Genomic DNA, 20,098 nt, shown 5'->3' with positions numbered 1-20,098 from the left:
CTTTTTAATTTTTTTTTACTTTCTTTTTCTTTTTCTTTTGAAATAAGTCTCATCATGTAGCCTAGGAATATCTCACACTTAGAATCCTCCTGCTTCAATTTCCTAAACATTAGAATTATACTGAATTTTATCTTAAGGAACATTTTTCTTCATAGGAAGCAAGCTCACTTAAAATTCAGCAAGTAATAAAAAATGTGTTTGGCACAGAATTATCATGTGTACATAAAATCTATCAAATGTTGGATCTTTTTTCTTTTTAATGCTTCTAAGTCAGACTCCACTGAGTTAAAACCGACAGCACAAACGCTCTACATACTTCTCACCCGCCAGGATAAGGAAAGCCTGCTATGATGATGACTGCCGGGTCACTGGGAAGAAGGACCTAACTGAGAATGTCTCCAACAGGTAGGTAAGTCTGAGGGGCACTTCCTTGATTAGCGATTGATGTGGGAAGGTCCAGCCAACTGTGAGAGGAGTCACTCCTGGGCTACTGGTCCTGGGATGTAGAAGAGGCAGGCTGAGCAAGCGGTGGGGAACAAGCCAGTAAACAGCCTTCCTCTGTGGTCTCCACATCAGCTGCTGCCTCCAGCATCCTGTTCTGTTTCTCTTCCGTAACAGCCCACGATGAAAGGCAGATGGCCCTTTCCTCCCCAAGTTGCTTTGGTTTGTCCCTCAGCAGTAGCAAGCAAACTGAGATGCCTGCTTCTCTCTCCTTCTCCTGTTCTGGCACTGGTCTCATACTGTTTGTTAAGGCTCTGAGCCAGAATGTTACATACAAGTGCAAACTAGGAATTCTCCATAGCTCTGGAACTACAGAACTGTCACAGTCGGTGCCTCATGATTCCCCCAAACCTCATTTGGCAACTTGTATAACTTAGCACAAGAAAAGCAGCCACTTCTATTTTCAATCTACCCCCATCTCTGAATCCCACTTGTCCACTACTCAGAAGGATTTTCCTACAATAGGGACTAATCAGTAACTACCAGTTATATTTAGGCAGTTGAGCGATGGGTACTAGACAATCAAACAGCAATATGTACTCACGTTCCAGAATTTGACCTAGGAAAGTACATATACACACATACCTACTTAGCATTTGCAAGTGACAACCACAGAACTGTCAATTCGTTACTAATACCTAATCACCTTTTAGTTTATGTCTGCTCTCACTAAAACTTTTCACGGAATTATGAACACTTTCCAGACCCATTCAATATTTATACCATTAATGAGCTTAAGGTACAGGAACGCTGAAGAAAAGGAGGTAGAAAAAGTCTCTGAGTCAGAGAGAACCAAGGACACCAGGAGAACAAGTTCCTTTAAATCAAATGAGCAAAGCTCAGATGAACTCACAGAGACTGAAACGGCATGCACAGGGCCTGTGCAGGTCTGCACCAGATCCTCCATGTACGTATTCTAGCTTTCAGTATAGTATATTTATGGGTTTCCTGAGTGAGAAAACGAGTGGGCCTCTCATTCTTGTGCCTATTCTTGGGGCTCTTTTCCTTCTGTTGGTTTGCCTTGTCCAAATTCAATGTAATGGTTTTTGTTTTATCTTATTTTATTATGTTTTTTCAGCAGATTTTTTATTACTTTATAAATAATACTAATCAAAATTTCCACTTCCTCCCCTCTTCCCACTTCCTTCCCTCTCCCCTACTCACCTTCTCTCCTCCCCCTCCAGTCCTAAGAGAGGGCAGGGTACCCATCCAGGCTTAGGAAGGTATGCATCCAAATAGAATAGGATTCCAAAAAGCCAGTACATGCAGTAGAGACAAATCCCAGTGCCATTATCATTGGCTTCTCAGTCTGCCCCAATTGTCAGCCACATTCATGGGTTCCAGTTTGATCCCATGCTATTATGTTTTGTTATTTCTTAGAAGCCTGTTCTTTTCTAATGAGAGACAGAAAGGGAGGGAACTTGCTGTGCAAATATGAAGACCTGATCCCAGCACTCAGGTGAAGAAGCTGAGCCTGGCCTCACACAGGTCTGTAACCCACAGTACTGTGGGGGAGTCGGACAGAAGGATCACTGGGGCTAGCTCCTGGTTCAGTAGGAGACCCTGTCTCGGGGGACTGGGACATCCACACACACATACTCCACACATATACATGTACATACACAATACCTATCCACACATACACAAAAAATCTTAAGTGGGAAGCATTCTGCACTGCTCAGCTGAACTCAACCTATTTTAGCTGTATTCCACATCTATCAGAATAGTACATAGTCCTACTATCTCCACATATTCTATCTTTAAATTAATTCTTGCAATTATACTTCTCTCTCTTCACATTTTCTTCTATTCCTCCTAATATGGTTTTCCACATCTACTTCGGTATCCAGACCATAATTACCAGATGCTGATTTGTGAATATCAGCTTTCTTCATATCCTAATTTTCACACTAAAGTCAAATGAGTTTTGGTTATTATTTTTCTGTAGAATAATAAGATGCTAGCACCGCTAATTCTTATGACTTAACTAATAGAAACCGCATTGATTAAAAAACCCCAACTGCTTCTAAATTTTTTCCTTATCTCTTTAGGAATACATCTTCAAGCAAAAATCAACATTTCTTAACAACTATTACTTCAAAGACCCACTACTACTGCACATTAACATTCCAGCTGGAACTCAGGAGCCTCCTGTCTTTGCCTTGTGAATGTTAGTATCAATTTTAAGACAAGGGACCTAGATGTGCTACATTTTAAAGATTTTACATCTTAGTCAGGTGTCACAGCATACACCTGCAATGCTAGCACTGAAGAGAGGCTGGGCACAAGGACCAACCTGGTCCCACACAGAGTTCAAGGCTAGTCTATAATACATCAGAAGATTCTAAGTGAATGAGAATGGTTCCCATAGGTTCATATATTTCAATGTTTGTTCTGCAGTTGGTGGACTATTTAGAAAGGATTAGGAGGTGTTATCTTGTTGAAGAAGTGTGTCACTGGGGATAGGCCTTGAGGTTTCAAAAGCCCAAGCTATTCCCAGCTTACACACACAGAGACACAAATGCATAAGCGCGTGCACACACACACACACACACACACACACACACTTTCTCTCTTTCTCTCCCTCTCCCTCCCCCTCAACTGCAGATCAGGTTGCAAGCTCTTAGTTATTACTCCAGTCCAATGTCCGCCTGCCTGATGCCATGATCTCTGCAATGATGATCATGGACTCTGACCCTTTGAAATTGAAAACCAGGTATCAATTAAATGTTTTCTTTTATAAATTGCCTTGGCCATGTATCTCTTCATAGCAACAAAAAAGAAACTAAGACACTATCTCAAAAACAAGGAGAGAATTATTAACATACTAATGGCCGATTAATGTTATTAACAGCTACTACCAATCCTGATCATTACAAAACTCTGTAATCAACAAAGTAAATAAGGTTTTAAGATCCTTATTACCATAGTATTCCAACGTTATATGAAACCACAATGAGTGGTCCCCCTCAAAATGAACATATTATCACTTATAATTATCCATCTATCACTTTCCTTTTGCTCTAGCTTTCAAAAGACATAAAAATAAAATCACTAATAAAACAAACATTTTTAAAATCTAAACAAAAGTCATGTTAGGATGGAAGGGGCTGCTAGGAGGGGCACATAAACAGAGCGAAAGAGCACAGAGTCGACGAAAGGCTCTTTCCACTTCGTCGTGTTACATGTGTCTGAAAGGAATGGGGGACTACTCACCAGATACAGTATTCATTTAGAATCATGTTTCATGTTTACAGTTTTTTGCTGATATGCAATCACTGAGTTAACAAAGAGTTTATGATTTCAATACTCTGAATACTTCGGGGTTGATGTGGGAGTGATTTCTTATTAATAAAGAAACTGCCTAGGCCCGTTTGATAGGCCTACCTAAAGGCGGAGAAAACAGAACAGGATTGTGGGAGAAAGAAGCTGAGTCGAAGAGTCGCCATGATTCTCCCGCTCCAGACAGACGCAGGTTAAGATCCTCTCTGGTAAGCCAGCTCGTGGGCTACACAGAATATTAGAAATGGGTTAGAACAATATGTAAGAGCTAGCCAATAAGAAACTGGAACTAGCCGGGCCAGGCAGTGTTTGAAAGAATACAGTTTCCGTGTAATTATTTCGGGGCATAACCTAGCCAATGCGAGCGGCCGGGTGCTGGGGACGCAGCCCTGCCGCTCCTATTTCAACACAGGGTAAACTCAAACAGTAAATGTCATGCAAGGTAGACAATCCTACAGTTAGAAGAGGGCCCAGAGAATGAAGGCAAGTAGAGTGCAAGCCTGACAACCCGAGCTCAATCTCTGGAACCCACACAAGGCTGGAAGGGGAGAACCACTCCACAGCTGTCCTCTAACCTCCACACATGCCCCATGGCAGGTGTATATTCCTACAGATACATCACATACACAATTGTAAAAGTTAACTCGATTCGGGAAATAACCAGGTTAGCTAAAATATAAATAATTACATTTTTATTTATTATAAGGGGAAAACTCACAAAACCAGAATGAGAAGTCCAAGCTTAACTGTACAGCGAGGGCACCACAGAGAGAGAGCACCTGGCCTGTGCACCCCTTTTCTCCAGGTCCCAGAAAGCCACACCCTAACTTGGTCCCACCTCTTAAAGATATTGGTTAACAAGGCTTCCCCATCACACAATAATAAGTTTAATTTTTCATTCACTAAGCTCATATACATTTAAAAACATAAGCAGATTACTATTTTCTTTTTTTATATTTCTATTTACAGTTTAATAGGACTTGACTCACTATATTTTAAAAAAATTGAGTTCTTCAACTCAATTACTGTTTCACACAGGATGAAGGCCACTGGACCTGAACTTCTGAGGTCTAGGCTTTGGCACCACATTGCCATTCATTCTTCCTTTTTTTTTTTTTTTCTTTTTTCAAGGAAACCAAATCTTCAATATATGGAAAACTCAGTGCCACCTGATGCCACGGTCACCAGACCAGGTGCAAGGTCAGCCAGTATATGATGAGGGGCTGAAAGGCAGCCACTCCCAGGGTCAGGTAGAGCTGGAGATACTGCTGAGGGGCTAGGCCCCCCATGACATCCAGAACCCAAGTGTAGTCCACATAGAATGCACAACAAAGTCCATAAGCACAGATGATGTCCAGGCCAGGGCCACACAGCAGCCATAGCTGTGGAAGAGCAACAGTAGAAGCATACTAAGGATTACCTCCATATGTAACCACTACAGGCCAAGACATGAAAGGTACTCAGTTCGCTGCATACAGTCGCCAGGTGGAGGTCCAGAAGCAGGACCAGTACCACCAGTACCACCCATACAAGTACTATGCCTGCACAAATGCCCAACACCCCTGAGGATAACTGCGATGGGATGTTTTGATTGCACTGTGACACTCTGAGACTGTTAAATAAATAAGTTACATCAAGTTCACCTTGAATCAAGGGGGCAGAGCCTGTGATTAGCTGAACTGAAATAATTATAAAAAAATCAGCAATTTGGAAAAAAAAAAAAAAAAAAAAAAAAAAAAAAAAAAAACACAGGAAGCGAAGGGTGGGGGACTACAGTTTGAGCTCTCTTGGCTCTGGGAGGAGGGAAGAGGTGTGTCTCTTGTAGTATGTGCACCCAAAAACCAAGGTCAGCTAGTTGCTACTTAATCTCTCTACTTAGCAGATTTTCTGCCCAGTCTTTCACTCCCAAGTCTTATTGACAAAACAAAAGAGACTTAATTTAAACCTACATATTGCAAGCATGACAGAGTAGTGGCTGCAGAACTGAAAGCCCTGCCAAGCTACAGTCTAAGTGGCCAGTGGGGTGTTAACTTCAGGCCCCACCTGAAGATGATAATTCAAATAGCAGTAGATTCGTGTACAGCTGCTAAGCTGACAGAAAAACAGAGAACTTTTTCTAAATGTCCAGTGTCATCCCAGCCAACAGCACATATGTGATGACATAGAATCAGGAGCATGGAGGTCTTTCTGTGGGGGCAGAAACGCATCATGACTGTAGTGCATTTTCCAGGTCTGATATGTATAGCTGGAGACAAACTTAGCTTCTTAGTTACATGGGCTGTGTCCACAGCAAAAAAAAAAAAAAAAAACCTAGAGTTTGTTCACAGACACAAAACAGTGTAACTCTTGGTACACTATCTCCTTTCCTTGAGTTGCTCTAGAGCTGCCATAGGCCACAGCCATATGCGACCATTGGGTCTCCATGCACGTGGCTGACACTGAATACATCAGCTCCTAGGCTGAGTATCCTCCTGGTAGGCTGGAATAGCCACCATGCATATCATCAAAGAGTGGAGGAGGATCTGGAGCTGCTCTGGTCCTGTGCTTGGAACCGTGGTCTCCAAATCCTGAGTTCACCAGGACAGACACTCTACTCAAGGGCTAGCTGCATGAGTCGTGGGTTCGAACACTACTGAAAAGGCTTCTTCTCTTGCCCAGCACTGGCTAAAATTACCCAATCGCGCAACACACACCAGAACTGGCTGCCTGGGGCTGCCATATTCATGGCTTTAGGTTTCTATGTCCTGTGTATAAAGTCACTTGGAAGACTAAAAATATCTATAAGTTTGAATGCGGGAGGGCACAGCCCATGGTAGGTGAAGCCATCCCTGGGCTGCTGGTCCTGGGTTCTATATGAAAGCAGGTTGAGTAAGCCGTGGGAAACAAGCCAGTAAGCAGCACTCATCCATGGCACCTGCATCAGCTGCTGGTTTCAAACTCCTGCCCTGTTTGAATTCCTGTCCTGACTTCTTTCAATGACAAACAGCAATGTGGAAGTATAAGCCAAAAAACCCTTTCCTCCTCAACCTGCTTTTTGGTCATGGTATTTCACTGCAGCAATAGAAACACTAAGACAGAAATATACAATAATACAATATTGTATTATACTAAATATAATCAATATTTAAGTCAAATTTAAAACAAATGTTATGTATAGATGATATAATAAAACAATTAAATTATGTATGTATGTGTTAATATATATAAAATCAAGAGGTAGGATTTACTGGAACATGAAAACACATACAAAGTTTAGACACTGAGATTTCTATGTTAAAACACTTTAATCTGGTACAGGAGATAGTTCTGTGAGTAAACTGTTTGCTACACAAGTTTAGGAAACTGAGTTCAGATCTCTCAGATCCATGTGAAAGCCAAGAAAGGAGCTGTGCTTCTGTAACCCCAACCTTGGGGGGCGGGAGGGGGGGACATCCATGGGTGACTCAAAGGGAATCACTGGCCTGACAGTGTAGCCAAATTGGTGGACTTCAGGTTCCTGGGAGATATTGTCTCAAAAAAATAAGGCAGAAGAAACAAAAACAGTGTTGAATCAATTACTCAGACACACAGAGAGAATAAAAGTGGATATCCTTTCAGGTACCCCTTGCTTTTTGATCTTTCATGGGTCGCTGCAGGCCTGCCCTGTAACGTCTGCCAAAAAGTGAGGAAGTCAATGCACACCCACGGAGCCTACCGTCCACTTCACACATTAACCCACTCTTTTTCTCACTTAACAATGGACTCTAGAAAGCGTTATATAGACATACGGCACATAATAACTGATGAGTAGGAATGTCGCTTCTCAGATCACACCACTTCTGTGGAGAGCTCCTTTACATGCAGCTGCACCCACGCAAGTGTTCCCCAGGTATAAGTCTCTAAAATAATTGTCACACGAAAGTACATAGTTACACTAAGTGTCAATAAATACTGTTTGAATACCCCTACCCATAAAGGTAAAAAAGCAACTGTTAGTATGACAGCCCAGGGTCGCCTGCCCTCCACATGCTTTGGCACTGGAGACATGTCTGCTCACGCCATGTTTACACCACATGCATGCGTTCAAATAAAACTCCCTTAATATCTAGCCTTTCAAATATAAATAGTGATTACTGCACGTACTACCATCGTTTAGTTTATATTTCCAATCTTTTTTTTTTTTTTTTTTTTGGTTTTCCGAGACAAGGTTTCTCTGTAGCATTGCAGTCTGTCCTGGAGCTAGCTCTTGTAGACCAGGCTGGCCTCAAACTCACAGAGATCCGCCTGCCTCTGCCTCCCGAGTGCGGGGATTAAAGGCTTGAGCCACTACCACCTGACCCAATCAAATTTTTTAAAATGTAGCCGCCTAACTTCCACAATCAATTAAAAGGTGTTCTACACTGCCTTGCTAACCATATCATCACAGTACCAGACCAAAACTAACTCGAGTCTTCAATGTGATAGTTTGGTTAACTTGAGTACTTTCATCTTCTAGCAATGACAAAGCGCATTTTTCTAGCAAATGTTGGAATAATGTAGAGAAACTGACAATCAGGACCATTTTAAGAATAACTGAGGTGAAAATCTGAATACTCACTTTGTTATTTTGCGTCACAAGAATACTTCCACCCCCAGGCTTCAAAGGCACCTCTTCCATTGCTCCAAACACGTCGGTCTCAACAGAAAACGTCAGCTCTAGACCCAGGTCACTAATATCATTATCTAAAATCCACTGCAAATTTTTGGCATATTCTGGATCAATAGATGATACATCTTGGTAATTTACAGGAATACCTAAAAAATAGCAAGAACAGCATTACATGCTTCTGACTTTCCTTTACCTATTTAGTGGTAAAATGCTGCCCTCTACAGATACTCTGCAAAACAGCAAAGTATAATCAAATCTGCAGCATGTAAAAAAATGGATGCTCATTTCTAAATTTAGAGTCCATTGAATGAAGCTGCTGTTCCGTCCACATCTCTACAATGCAGTCTTTCTTTGAGACAGCTATTTAGGAAACTGTTATAAACTTCAGAATTAACAATTACTTTAGGTACACGCACATAAAAATGGACACTTTGTATAAACACATATACACTAAAATGGTAGTCATAAAAGTCTAAATGTGCTCCTTCTTAAAAGAAAGACATTTTTCTCCCCCTCTAGCCCCCAGATACCTTAGGAATGTATGGCCTCTAACCAGAATAGCAATTATTTCAATAAAAATGGTAGTATGCTTATTATAAGTTCTCTCTAAAATCTGTAAAACAGCAATGTAAACGTCTACAGAAATACCAAGAAACCCATACCAAGAATGTGCTTGTAGAAAGACCGTGTGAAGTAAATATTGACCAACTGCCTGTGATTTAAAGCTAATCCCAAGATCTGTCCAGCAAACCGGAAATAGTTCAAGTGATCAGGATTCACATAGGAGTTGCTATTGGGCTGAAAAGTCGTTCCTATTGAAATAAATACAAAGGTAAGATGTATTTGCACTAGAACAATTCAATGCAGGTAAAAATTATCCACATGTAACTCAAAGGCCATGGCTACATTATGTAGTTCTTTGTAGAACACATAAACAAACAGTAGAATGGGAGTATAAAAGATAAACATTAGTTCACACTTCTCAGGATAATCTGTGTATAGAGAGAAAGTTATCAAGAGATCCTGGTAAAACACGACAAAAGGTCATACACATTTACAATGCACATCTTTCTAGGTACTATGGCAGTAGTTATTCAGCTATGAACGCGGGCAGACATTGCCTCGTTCATCTATATATGCCCAGCACTCACTAGAGTTTGCATGTACAGCTACAAAATATGACAAAAATAACCACTCTTTAGTATTAGACCTAATCACTGAATGTGATGCCTTAGGAATCAGAAAATCTGCTACACCTAAAATTCATCCAATTCTTTCAAAAGGCAAATAAGTTTAAACAACTACTAATAAGCGAAAGTAAAAACAGCAAGGGTATTTCTATGAACTCTATGGAATAGATAAATTTTAAAAAGTCACAATAAATTAGTGTTACTTGAGGCTAGAGGGAGCTGAATCAAAGACACAGAGTCTCCCCTTGAGTTGATGGGAAAGTTCTGGACTTAGGAGTGGCGACAACTATATAGCATAGCAAATGTACTTAATGCTAGCACACAATCTACTTTCCAATGGCTTCAATTGTGAATTTTGTATTTTACCAAAACAACTAGTACAATGACAAAATCTAAAGCCACATCTTGACTTTATCTCTCCTTCAATACATTTTCTGGCCATTAACACGGATTACAAATTCATTCATTCATCTAGTAAAATATACACGGAGTTGATGCTTTACACTACTATTCCTGGAAACAAGACTAAAACAGACTAGCTGATAAAACTAATGAAATGGCAGCAAAGTGGACAAGTAGTAGAAAGTGAAATGTCTAGTCACTCAAAATACTTGTCTTGACAGTTCACTTGGAGTTTTCATAGATCTTTGATTTCCAGTGCAACACTGGACTAAACTGCTGTAACCACTATACAGGTGCTAAGCAGCAAATCTGGAAACTTGTGATGATTCAATAGGCATGTGAAACATATCATTCACTCTGAACTGCCTCTCACGGTGACCTATTGCAAGGCAAGATTAACAGCCACAAAGATTTCAAAAATAAACATAACAATAATTCTAAAAAAATATGCTGAAAATAAATATACTGTTTACTTTCTTAAGTAGTAATGCTTTGGATTATAGATGTACCAGCAAAGACTTTGGTGACTCTACTTTCTTCTCCTAGCTCTGCATATTCCTTCACTAACAAGTTTCTAAGAAAACTGGATTTTTTAAAAGAAAATTTAAAAAAATAGTATGTAGGCAAAAATCTTCAAAAAAGAATTTTTTATTTGAACAAAACATTAAAAGCTTGTGTTAAACTTAAATCCAAATATATCTGTGACCCTGCCAGCTTCTTAGTTTCAGTATTAAAAACTGTTTAACTGGGATGGAGAGATGCTCAGTGGTAAGACACTCTTCCAGAAGACCAGAGCGCAGTTCTCAGCACTCATACCTGGTAGCTCACAACTGCCTGGAACTACCGCTCCAGGGAAATCTGGTGTCTCTTGCACCCATGATCATCTGCATTTGCACACATATACACAATTAAAAATAATTCTTAAAAATCCAGAAAATTTTAAGTTAAGTGGTGGTGGCACACACCTTTTATCCCAGCACTCGGGAGGCAGGGGCAAAAGCATCTCTGTGAGTTTGATGCCAGCCTGGTCTACAGATCAAGTTGCAAGATAGCCAGGGGTAAACAGAAAAACCTGACTCAAAAAACAAAAACAAAATACAAAATCTAAAAAAGATTTAAAATATGACCATTTTTCAAATAAATAACTTTACTGAAATATTTTTAAGAAATAGTTAACATTTTTCAAGATAGAAATCCTATTGGATAAGAAAGTATTTCAAAAATAAAAGTAAGAACATCTAATATTTACTTCCCACTCTCCTTGTGCTGGGGACTGAGCTGTGTTTTCATGTATCACCTAACCAAATTCCTATTTTAAAACACAGATTAACATCATGATTTAAAAAAAAAAATGTTTGAGGTTCAGGAAGGTTATGCTCCTGGCCCAATGTTCACAGGAAAAGAAGCGAGTCAGGATTCACATCTACTATCATTGCAGAGGCCAAAATCTTAACTGCACTGTGTCTCTATCTTAATTTGATAAGAAAATAAATTTTGTTTTTTACAATACATTAGGTCTATCTAAACATTCCCTACATCAAGAATTCTTAAATCCCAAATGTAATTCCTACTTAACAACCATACCTAAAAACAGGGAATATATAAACACTATGACAACCAAAAGACTTACACGAATTACAAAATGAGCAGATTAAAATCTTAGCCTGTATGATTATACATACACTCTGCTCTCACTCACATCAGTTAGGAAGTACATCCATGCTGACTCTATAGGAAGTACATCCATGCTGACTCTAGCTTTAAAAACTAGGCCTACACAATTAAACTTCTTGTTTTACTGAACTCATCATAAAAATCACCAACACCAAATTCACCAAACTGACATCACAGCAAACAATCAGAGACAGGTTACAGAGTTGAAGCAGGATGTTCCACATCTCTAAGTAATTTCCACTGCTCCAAGTGTGTCAGAGATACTTTTGAACAGAAACATGCCTACAGACGTCTGCCTTCCCCATAGCCCATCCTGGTGCCTCCCTTAACTCTTCTCATTAAACAGGCACTTGCTGCTACTTTGGTTGAAGAAGTTATAAATAGTAAGACATTCTCTTCTTTCAAAAGTACAAATACTGGAAAAAAGAATATTTTCAAGAGAAATAAGCAAACATACAAAGCATTTGAAAACTGAAATCCCATCTTCACTTCAAATATGTCTTTATTAAATTAGCTTGCTCTCAGATATTCTTCTCAAAACGAGTTAGTAGCCATTAGCATTTAGTTTACAGTATTAAATTATATCTTTATATAGGTTACAAGAACCATCTCCACAAACAGTGCTTCATCTTATTACATGGTTAAGTACATGCTTTTTATTTTTATTTATGTGTCTAGCCTTTAATGGCTGAGCCATCTCTTCAGTCCAAGTGCAATGTTTTTTAGCTGCCTGATTTTGATCTCTTCAAATGACTAAAAATAAAGCCAGTATGAATAAATGAATTAATATGGAACATCCTAAATACTGGCCTAGAGTTTCATAATCAATAGACTTTACAACTTGGAAATGCAAATAGGGTTACCAAATTTATGATTTCAAATACTTTTTAAAGTACATCTACTATCATTTTATAAAAGAAAATGTCAACTAAAAGTAATAATACCGTAACAAAAAACCTTAAATTGAGTAAATTTTAATGTTCTAAAGAGAAGTTTTCAGGGCCTTGAGACAAGCATTTGGAAACTGTTTAGGAGAAAGCTCTGTAAGGACAAAACTCCAAACTTCAGCTTTCTCTTCTGGCATCTCATCCACCAAGACAACAGGGCTATTAAAAGAATCGAAGACAAAATGCAGTCACAGAAAGGTCTAGACTACACAACTTACCATCTGCTGACTGGGTAAACAGGGCATAATCAGGATTGACTATCTCATTAGACAGAATATCAAACCACTCACGCACAACACCTTGACCCTAAATTCAAGAAAATAAAATTTAGCAAGAACAGAAATATATTGCACTTAGACATATTCTCATAAATAATAACAAAAATTTAAATTAAATTCAATTACTGTATTTATCAGGTCAATATTAACCTCTGTAAGTGTGTTATGACATTTTATATACCCACCATGCCTTCCTCTCCATGAAATCGTACAGCAATCCCCTGCTTTAGTTTTGCACAATTTGCTTTTGATACAATTTCACAGCTACTCCTAAAAATAGAATCTAAATATGTAGCATTGGTTAATTTTAACATATTAAAACTTATAATAACGACTACGTTATGGCTTATCCATTTATCAGTTTCTTTGTGTAGCATACCTCTGTGAACCAGGAGAATATCATTTTCATTCACTGGCCTGTGTACCATGTCTGAGTCTGGCTGTCCTGAGTGCAAATGTTCATAGAACCATTCACAGCGATCTTTAAATGGCTACCCCAAAAAATGACAGTAAAAATACGTTATCAGTATTTAAAACACCTAATTACCAGATCAAAAAAATGCAATCATTAATGTTCTAACTTTTCAATAAATATTCACAGAGAAGTGATCTTAATTAAAATACCTTGTCTAATGTATTTTTAATTCCTAAGTTTTCAACAAAAACTCATAAATTACATCAAAGAACTTAATATCAGATATGTAGCATACTCTAAATCTTTTAAGTCAAATAATGCTTATATGAATGCATTTTCACACCCAGAAAAATTATACTGACTGTTTCATTTAATTTTTTAAATACTGAACTTTTGAGCTTGAGATATAGCTCAGTAGTTAAGAGCATACAGTTCTTGTAGAGAACCTGAGTTAAATCCCCAAAATCCCTACCAGACAGCTCACAATTGCTTGTTGCTCCAACCTTAAGGGACTCAATGTCCACTTCTGGCTTCCACAGGAACCTGTACTCACATGCGCATGACAACACACACACATATATACATAAATAAACTATTTTTAAACTAATCTTTTATGCCTAGTTCATTCTTATTTCTTTTCTTAGGAATTGAGGCAATAGATACAATTTTATTTATTATCTTTCAGCCTCTCCTCTCTTTACCCTAAAAACATAAAGAACTCTTGAAAATTTTACTATACTCACTCATCTGTCATGGAAAACAAACTCAAATAATCCCTAATTTTTATGATTAATCAGAAATTGATATTAAATATCTAGTATATGCAAATGCTGCAGGTCATTTGAGTACATAAGAGTAGTCGAAATTTTAATTTCAGATGAAAACTGCTTGACAGCCGGGCGGTGGTGGCACACGCCTTTAATCCCAGCACTCGGGAGGCAGAGGCAAGTGGATCTCTGGGAGTTCGAGGTCAGCCTGGTCTACAAGAGCTACTTCCAGGACAGGCACCAAAGCTACAGAGAAACCCTGTCTCGAAAAAAAAAAAAAAAAGAAAACTGCTTGACATACCTAAAAGATTGAGTTAATACAGAATATATATGTACACAATACCAAGTTCTCAACAGGGACAAGCAAAGCCATTAACAACAAAAATTAATCAAAGGATGAGGACAGAGGCTTTGCAGGATCACAGTTCGAACTATGACTTAAAGTTGGGTAGAACTTGCTCAGAACACAGGAAAACAGGCATATCAATTTAAGGGAGACAGAGAAAAGCACAGAAGGTGACACTGGGTCCCTTTGGAAGATGCAGCAGAGGTACCGGCATCACTGGAATGGATAAGTGAACTGAGCAGATAATTAGCAAGAGTGAGATGATGCAGTACAGGAGATACTTCAGTCTGGAACCCTATTTCATTCTGCCTATGCACACATATCCCTTCTGAAACCGCTCTTGACAGCCTAGTTCTTCATCTGCACACAGTATGCACACACACCTCTCTCCAAACAATGCATAAGAAACCTCAGAACCACCTCAAAATCCCTCCTGGATTGGATATGTGTACTGCAGTATGGACTTCTACTCAGGTTCACTCATAGTGCATCCAGTACCGACAATACCCAAAGGAAGACTTTTTACAGCAGGTTTCAGGACACCACAACATCTCTTCATTCCAGTTATACTAAATATTGGGTTTCAAGATAAACTAAAATGTTAGTTTGTGAGCTAAATATTTTTTGGGTAACATACATGGATTTTATGTGTGTGTGTGACTATGTGAACATCTGTATATATAACCACTATTAAATAACAGTGAAATGTACAATATACTTGAAGTTTTCTTTTTCATATTTTTTATCAACTTGACACATGCTAGGATCACTTCAGAGGAGGGACTTAACTGAGAAAATGCCTCAAGAAGATCTGGCTGTAGGAGGCCTGTAGGCCATTTTCCTAATTAGTGTTGATGGAGTAGGGCTCAGCCCGTTGTGGGTGGTGCCACACCCCCCCACCCCCCGGACTAGTAGTCCTAAATTCTATAAGAAAAATTCTGACGAAGCCTTGAGGAACAAGACAGTAAGCAACATCCCTCCATGGCCTCTGCATCCGCTGCTGCCTCCAGGTTCCTGCCCTGCTTGAATTCCTGTCCTGGCTTCCTTCAGTGGTAAACAGCGATGTGGAAGTGTTAAGCCAAATAAGTTCTTACCTCTCCAACTTGCTTTAGTCATGGTGTTTTATCACAGCAAAAGCAACCCTAACTAAGACCCTTCCTTTCTTAAGTTGCTTCCTGTCAGGGTATTTTCTTGCAACAATAGGAAAAGTAACAATTAATAATACTAACTACCTTTACTAAAGGACAGCCAGCTTCTTCCATTTGTGCTTCCCAGGTGACCAGTGGGTAAAAAGGAAAGATATGTTTTATATTTTTGTACAAATACTTTTTCTTCCTTTTTTGGTTTTTTGAGACAGGGTTTCTCTGTGTAACAGCCATAGCTGTCCTTGAACTAGCTCTGTTGATCAGGCTGGCCTTGAACTCACACAGATTCACCAGCCTCTTTCACGCAAGTGCTGGGATTGCACCACCACCACCCAGTCTGCGCAAATACTATTAAGGAGAGGTTCTGAAATCTGTGTGTGTGTGTGTGTGTGTGTGTGTGTGTGTGTGTGAGAGAGAGAGAGAGAGAGAGAGAGAGAGAGAGAGAGAGAGAGAGAGAGAATTATATGTTGGCAGGATTATCTTATTTTCCTGGTACAAAGTTACTCCTATGAGAGCCAAAATTACATTTTAAGTTTTAATTACTATGACTAAGAGATCCCTGAAACAAAAGTGCCTCTTATCTGCAAGCCCCTTGCCCAAGGACAGACAGTTCCTGAAATCCTGGAGGCCATTGTTCATGGGAGATAACAAGCCACATGTTTTTCACTCCTACAACAAGTTTGTTTGGCTCATCTGCACCAGATGGGCTTGATCACCTGTGGGCAGGAGGTTCACCTGCAGGAAATACATCAGGATGAAGGCTTGCCCCTATTTGAATGGAGGCTGGAGGAACTTCAGGATGTATGCTTGCCCCTGATTGGATCTGATGTATTTCCCTAATGGGAACTACTGAAGCTGCTGAAAACCCTGATTTGGGGCCATCTTCTGGAAGCCTAGAGATGGACCTGGCCAGAGCACCCACCTGGCCAGTATCTGATTAAAGCTTGCTCCAGATTTGGCTTTCAATGTGATAGTGGTCTTATTCTCGACTTGTGGGATTAACAAACAGTCCAGAAACAAGACGTTAACCTCCCAATCAAAGCTTAATAGCGTATGATCAAAATCTACCTTTCAGAACGAATTTCTGCTGCAGTCAGCACCGCGTTTCAAATGCTGCCCTATTTTCATGCACTGATCCTCACCGTGGCCACAATCTTCACCCTTTTTCACTCAAAACTTCACACACTGTCCAAGGTTTTCAGAGCCACTTAAAAATCTATTTCCTGTTTTGAAATCTCCCCTCACTACAACACCCAAAAAAAAAGCTCTCTTAAAAGAGCCTAATAATATGATAATTACTAACTTATAGATACATTTATTATCTTCCCTGTTATATTTAGTTACAGTTCTCTTTGAGGGTCTGAAAAGATAGCTTAGTGATTAAGATCACTGGCTCCTCTTCCTCTATAAGACCTCAGTTTGATTAGCCACATGTTGGCTAATGCTGTCCTTTAATTCCAGCCCCAGAGACTCCCTCTGGCCTCTGGGTATGCTGAATTCATGTGTTCTACACACACGCAGGCAAAAACACTCACCAAAAATTTTTTAAAGCCCCTTTGAAAGCAAAAGAAGCTTAAAGTAAAATTACTAAACAGAATTCAGAATCTGAAAATTAATTTCAGAGGACTAGAGAAATGGTTCAGAGGTTAAGAGGCGCCGGATTCAATTCTCAACACCCACATGCAGTCTGTGACTCCAGTCTAAAGGATCTAATATCTGCTTCTGCTCTCCACAGGACCAGGCACCACACAATCCACAGACATACAGGCATGCAAAATACCCATATGTACAAAATAATGAAATAACATTTCCTTTAAAAATAACAATTGTAGCCAGGCAGTGGTGGTGTTTGCCTTTAATCTCAGCACTAGGGAGGCAGCCTGACCTACAGAGTAAACTTTGAGACAGCCGGGACTATTACACAGAGAAACCCTATCTAGACAAAGAAAAAAAAAAAAAAAAAAAAAAAAAAAAAAAAAAAAAAAAAAAAAAAAAACAAAAAAAAAAAACTGAATTTTAAAATTAAAAAAAAAATTACAAAAGAAAAACATTTTATTTCATTATATTAACAATAAGATAAAGAAAATCTGTACCTGTGCTTTTATGATATGCATGAACCTTGACATCAACTCAGGACACTCAAGAAGAAAGTGAAAATGGTCAAATATAATTTTGGGATTTCTAAAAGAAAAAAGGAACAATAATCATCACTGAGTGAAATGCAAATTCAGATATAAAATGGTGAAGTAGAAGGAAAGAACATATTTTTTTCTACTTGCTATAATTTTGTTAATGAGCATATTTTAAATAGTAACAAAGTTAATTTCTTTTCTGTTTAAATGAATATGTATAAGTAGAGAAAAGGGCTGCCAAGATAGTCTAGGAATCCCAGAAAGCCTTACCTATTCACAAAGCATTTTAGCACTTCATCATGTTTGCAGACAAATTCAATGAAACGAGGAGAAGTCATTCTGGGTGTGGAAGGGAAAAAGCAATCAGGATGTACAACGCTGGCAATACAATATCTAAATTCAATAAATACATTTTAAGTGGGACTAACTCCTAGACCAAAAGTAAGAACTAGATACACATCTTCCTTATCGACTAAGGACCCTGTCAATATGTACAATGGAATAACACAGGAAACTTGTTATTAACAAATGATAGAAACAAGTGACTTCTAGAAACTGTAAAATTTTCTGCAGCTCTTTACATAGTAGCATTCACAAATTTACATAAAAATAAATGTATATACTTTCAAAAATTTAAATATTTTTACTAGGCTTGTATTAGTGCAATGAATATCCTAAAACAAAATAAGAATAGAGCCTAAAAAACCAACAAATTACATTTGCTTTCACTGAAACTACAAAATTATTGCAGCTTTTCTTCATCTACCAAAGGAAAATAGTATTCAGTCAAAACTTTCTTACCCAGGAGGCATCTGACAGGAGCAGCACATGTAAAAAGCTTGAATGACAGCGCTTAGCCGGTTGGCTGTCATAGCAACAACATCCTGACAGTCTGCACTGGCTTCCTGACTCCCCGCAAGCACATCTGGCTTGGACTCCCCTGTGCCCACGGACAGGTGTTCACAGCTCCCAGGGCCTGAAGGTTCAAATGGTGAAATGGAAGCAGCACCTTGATCCTGGCCTTTTTGTTTCAGTAAAATAGAAGTGATATCCGTTGAGTCCTTTTTGTTTTTCATTAATTCTGTGGCTATTAAAACTAACCATTCATCTAATGAGTGCCAAAGCAATTCCAAAGGCTAAAAAGAAAAGAAAGGAGCTTTTTAAGTATCATTCTTAAGTTCATGATGTTTTAAAGACAAAAACTAAAACCTCACATCCAGATAGAGAGGATAAGAAATTTATTCCAGGTACTTTTATATTCCTACATCTATATGACTTGGGGAGCTTAATAGTAATAAAAGTACACATATGTTAAATAAATTAAACTTGTATGTGTATTATTCCTTTAGAAAAGGAAAGTAAGATCTAACAAAGATTTGTAAGCACTCACTCATTTTCAAATACATATTTAAGCTACTTATTACTTTCATAATCGCTTAACATTGATTATCATGATGTCAGCACCTCTCAAACAAAAACATTATTTAAATTTAAAAACCTGAAAATTTAACAGAACTAATGAACCATTCATGGTGCTTCTTGAAAAGCATTCCTACATTTTTATAATTTATAATATGAAATTACAAAGTGGGACATACTACAGATGTCTATTAAAATATCCACTTCTAATAATTAGTAATTTTTAGAATTATCCTGTTACTTTGGTGTGGTATGTGTATGCAGTGCCCAGTGAAGCCAGAAGAGGTCATCAGATCCCCTGGGACTGGACTCACAAATGATTGTTAACCACCATATGGGTGCTGCAAATTGAACCTGAATCTCCTGCTCTTAACTGCTGAGTCATCTGTCTAGCCCCAATAACCAGTAATTTTTAAGACAAGAAATATAATGACTGAACTATCAAGGAGGACAAGAAGATGGCTCAGCAAATTAAGCCACTTGCCACCAAGCCTGACAACATGCATGCAATCCCTAGGACACATATGAAGGAGAGAACTGACTGTGAAGGCTGTCTTCTGATCTCTACACACAAACCTTAACACACACACGATACATGCACATATGTGTGAATATACAATAAAAAGTGTAATAAAATTTTAAAATGTGTGTTCACCACTAAAGGAAAACGGACAGACTAGAATATTGTGGGAATTTCCCCACTGTCAGCAATCAAACCTAGGACCTCAAGCACACTAAGCATACACTATACTATTCTGCATCTCCACCTAGTCCTTAGCAAATTATTATTGTTGTTGTTCTCCTTTTTCTAAATTTTAAAACAGAGTCCTGGGACAGCTTCAATCTACCAACGTAACCAAGGCAACCTTGAACTCCAGATTCTCCTGCATTCACTTCTCAAGTGCGTGAGATTAAGGCAAAAAGGAGCTGGAGATAAACTGAATCTTACTTCTAAATACCAAATATTCCTGCT

The 20,098-nt window shown here is 38.6% G+C and overlaps 1 protein-coding gene and 1 pseudogene across 2 annotated transcripts in view; both read right to left on the bottom strand.

Annotated features, from left to right (window-relative positions):
* The window catches only part of Hace1 (HECT domain and ankyrin repeat containing E3 ubiquitin protein ligase 1), a 96,074-nt gene that overhangs the window by 19,349 nt on the left and 56,627 nt on the right, over window positions 1–20,098 (bottom strand). Inside the window, exons 12-19 of one of the 2 annotated variants that reach the window (XM_050123950.1) lie at window positions 18,508–18,842; window positions 17,977–18,045; window positions 17,668–17,755; window positions 13,281–13,392; window positions 13,087–13,184; window positions 12,842–12,929; window positions 9,073–9,222; window positions 8,360–8,556 (exon numbers count right to left, since the gene is read on the bottom strand). In XM_050123950.1, coding sequence (XP_049979907.1) covers window positions 8,360–8,556; window positions 9,073–9,222; window positions 12,842–12,929; window positions 13,087–13,184; window positions 13,281–13,392; window positions 17,668–17,755; window positions 17,977–18,045; window positions 18,508–18,842 — 1,137 coding nt within the window. Of the gene's footprint in view, window positions 1–8,359; window positions 8,557–9,072; window positions 9,223–12,841; window positions 12,930–13,086; window positions 13,393–17,667; window positions 17,756–17,976; window positions 18,046–18,507; window positions 18,843–20,098 lie in introns of both variants that reach the window. The other variant, XM_050123949.1, reaches the window with a different exon arrangement.
* On the bottom strand, window positions 4,965–8,323 carry LOC126489604 (protein YIF1A-like; annotated as a pseudogene).

This window comes from Alexandromys fortis, unplaced genomic scaffold (genome assembly GCF_014885135.2).
Source record: "Alexandromys fortis isolate MF-2015 unplaced genomic scaffold, M_Fortis_MF-2015_v1.1 scaffold_211, whole genome shotgun sequence".
NCBI classification, from domain to species: Eukaryota; Metazoa; Chordata; class Mammalia; order Rodentia; family Cricetidae; genus Alexandromys; species Alexandromys fortis.
This window is presented reverse-complemented; position numbering and strand designations above follow the sequence as displayed.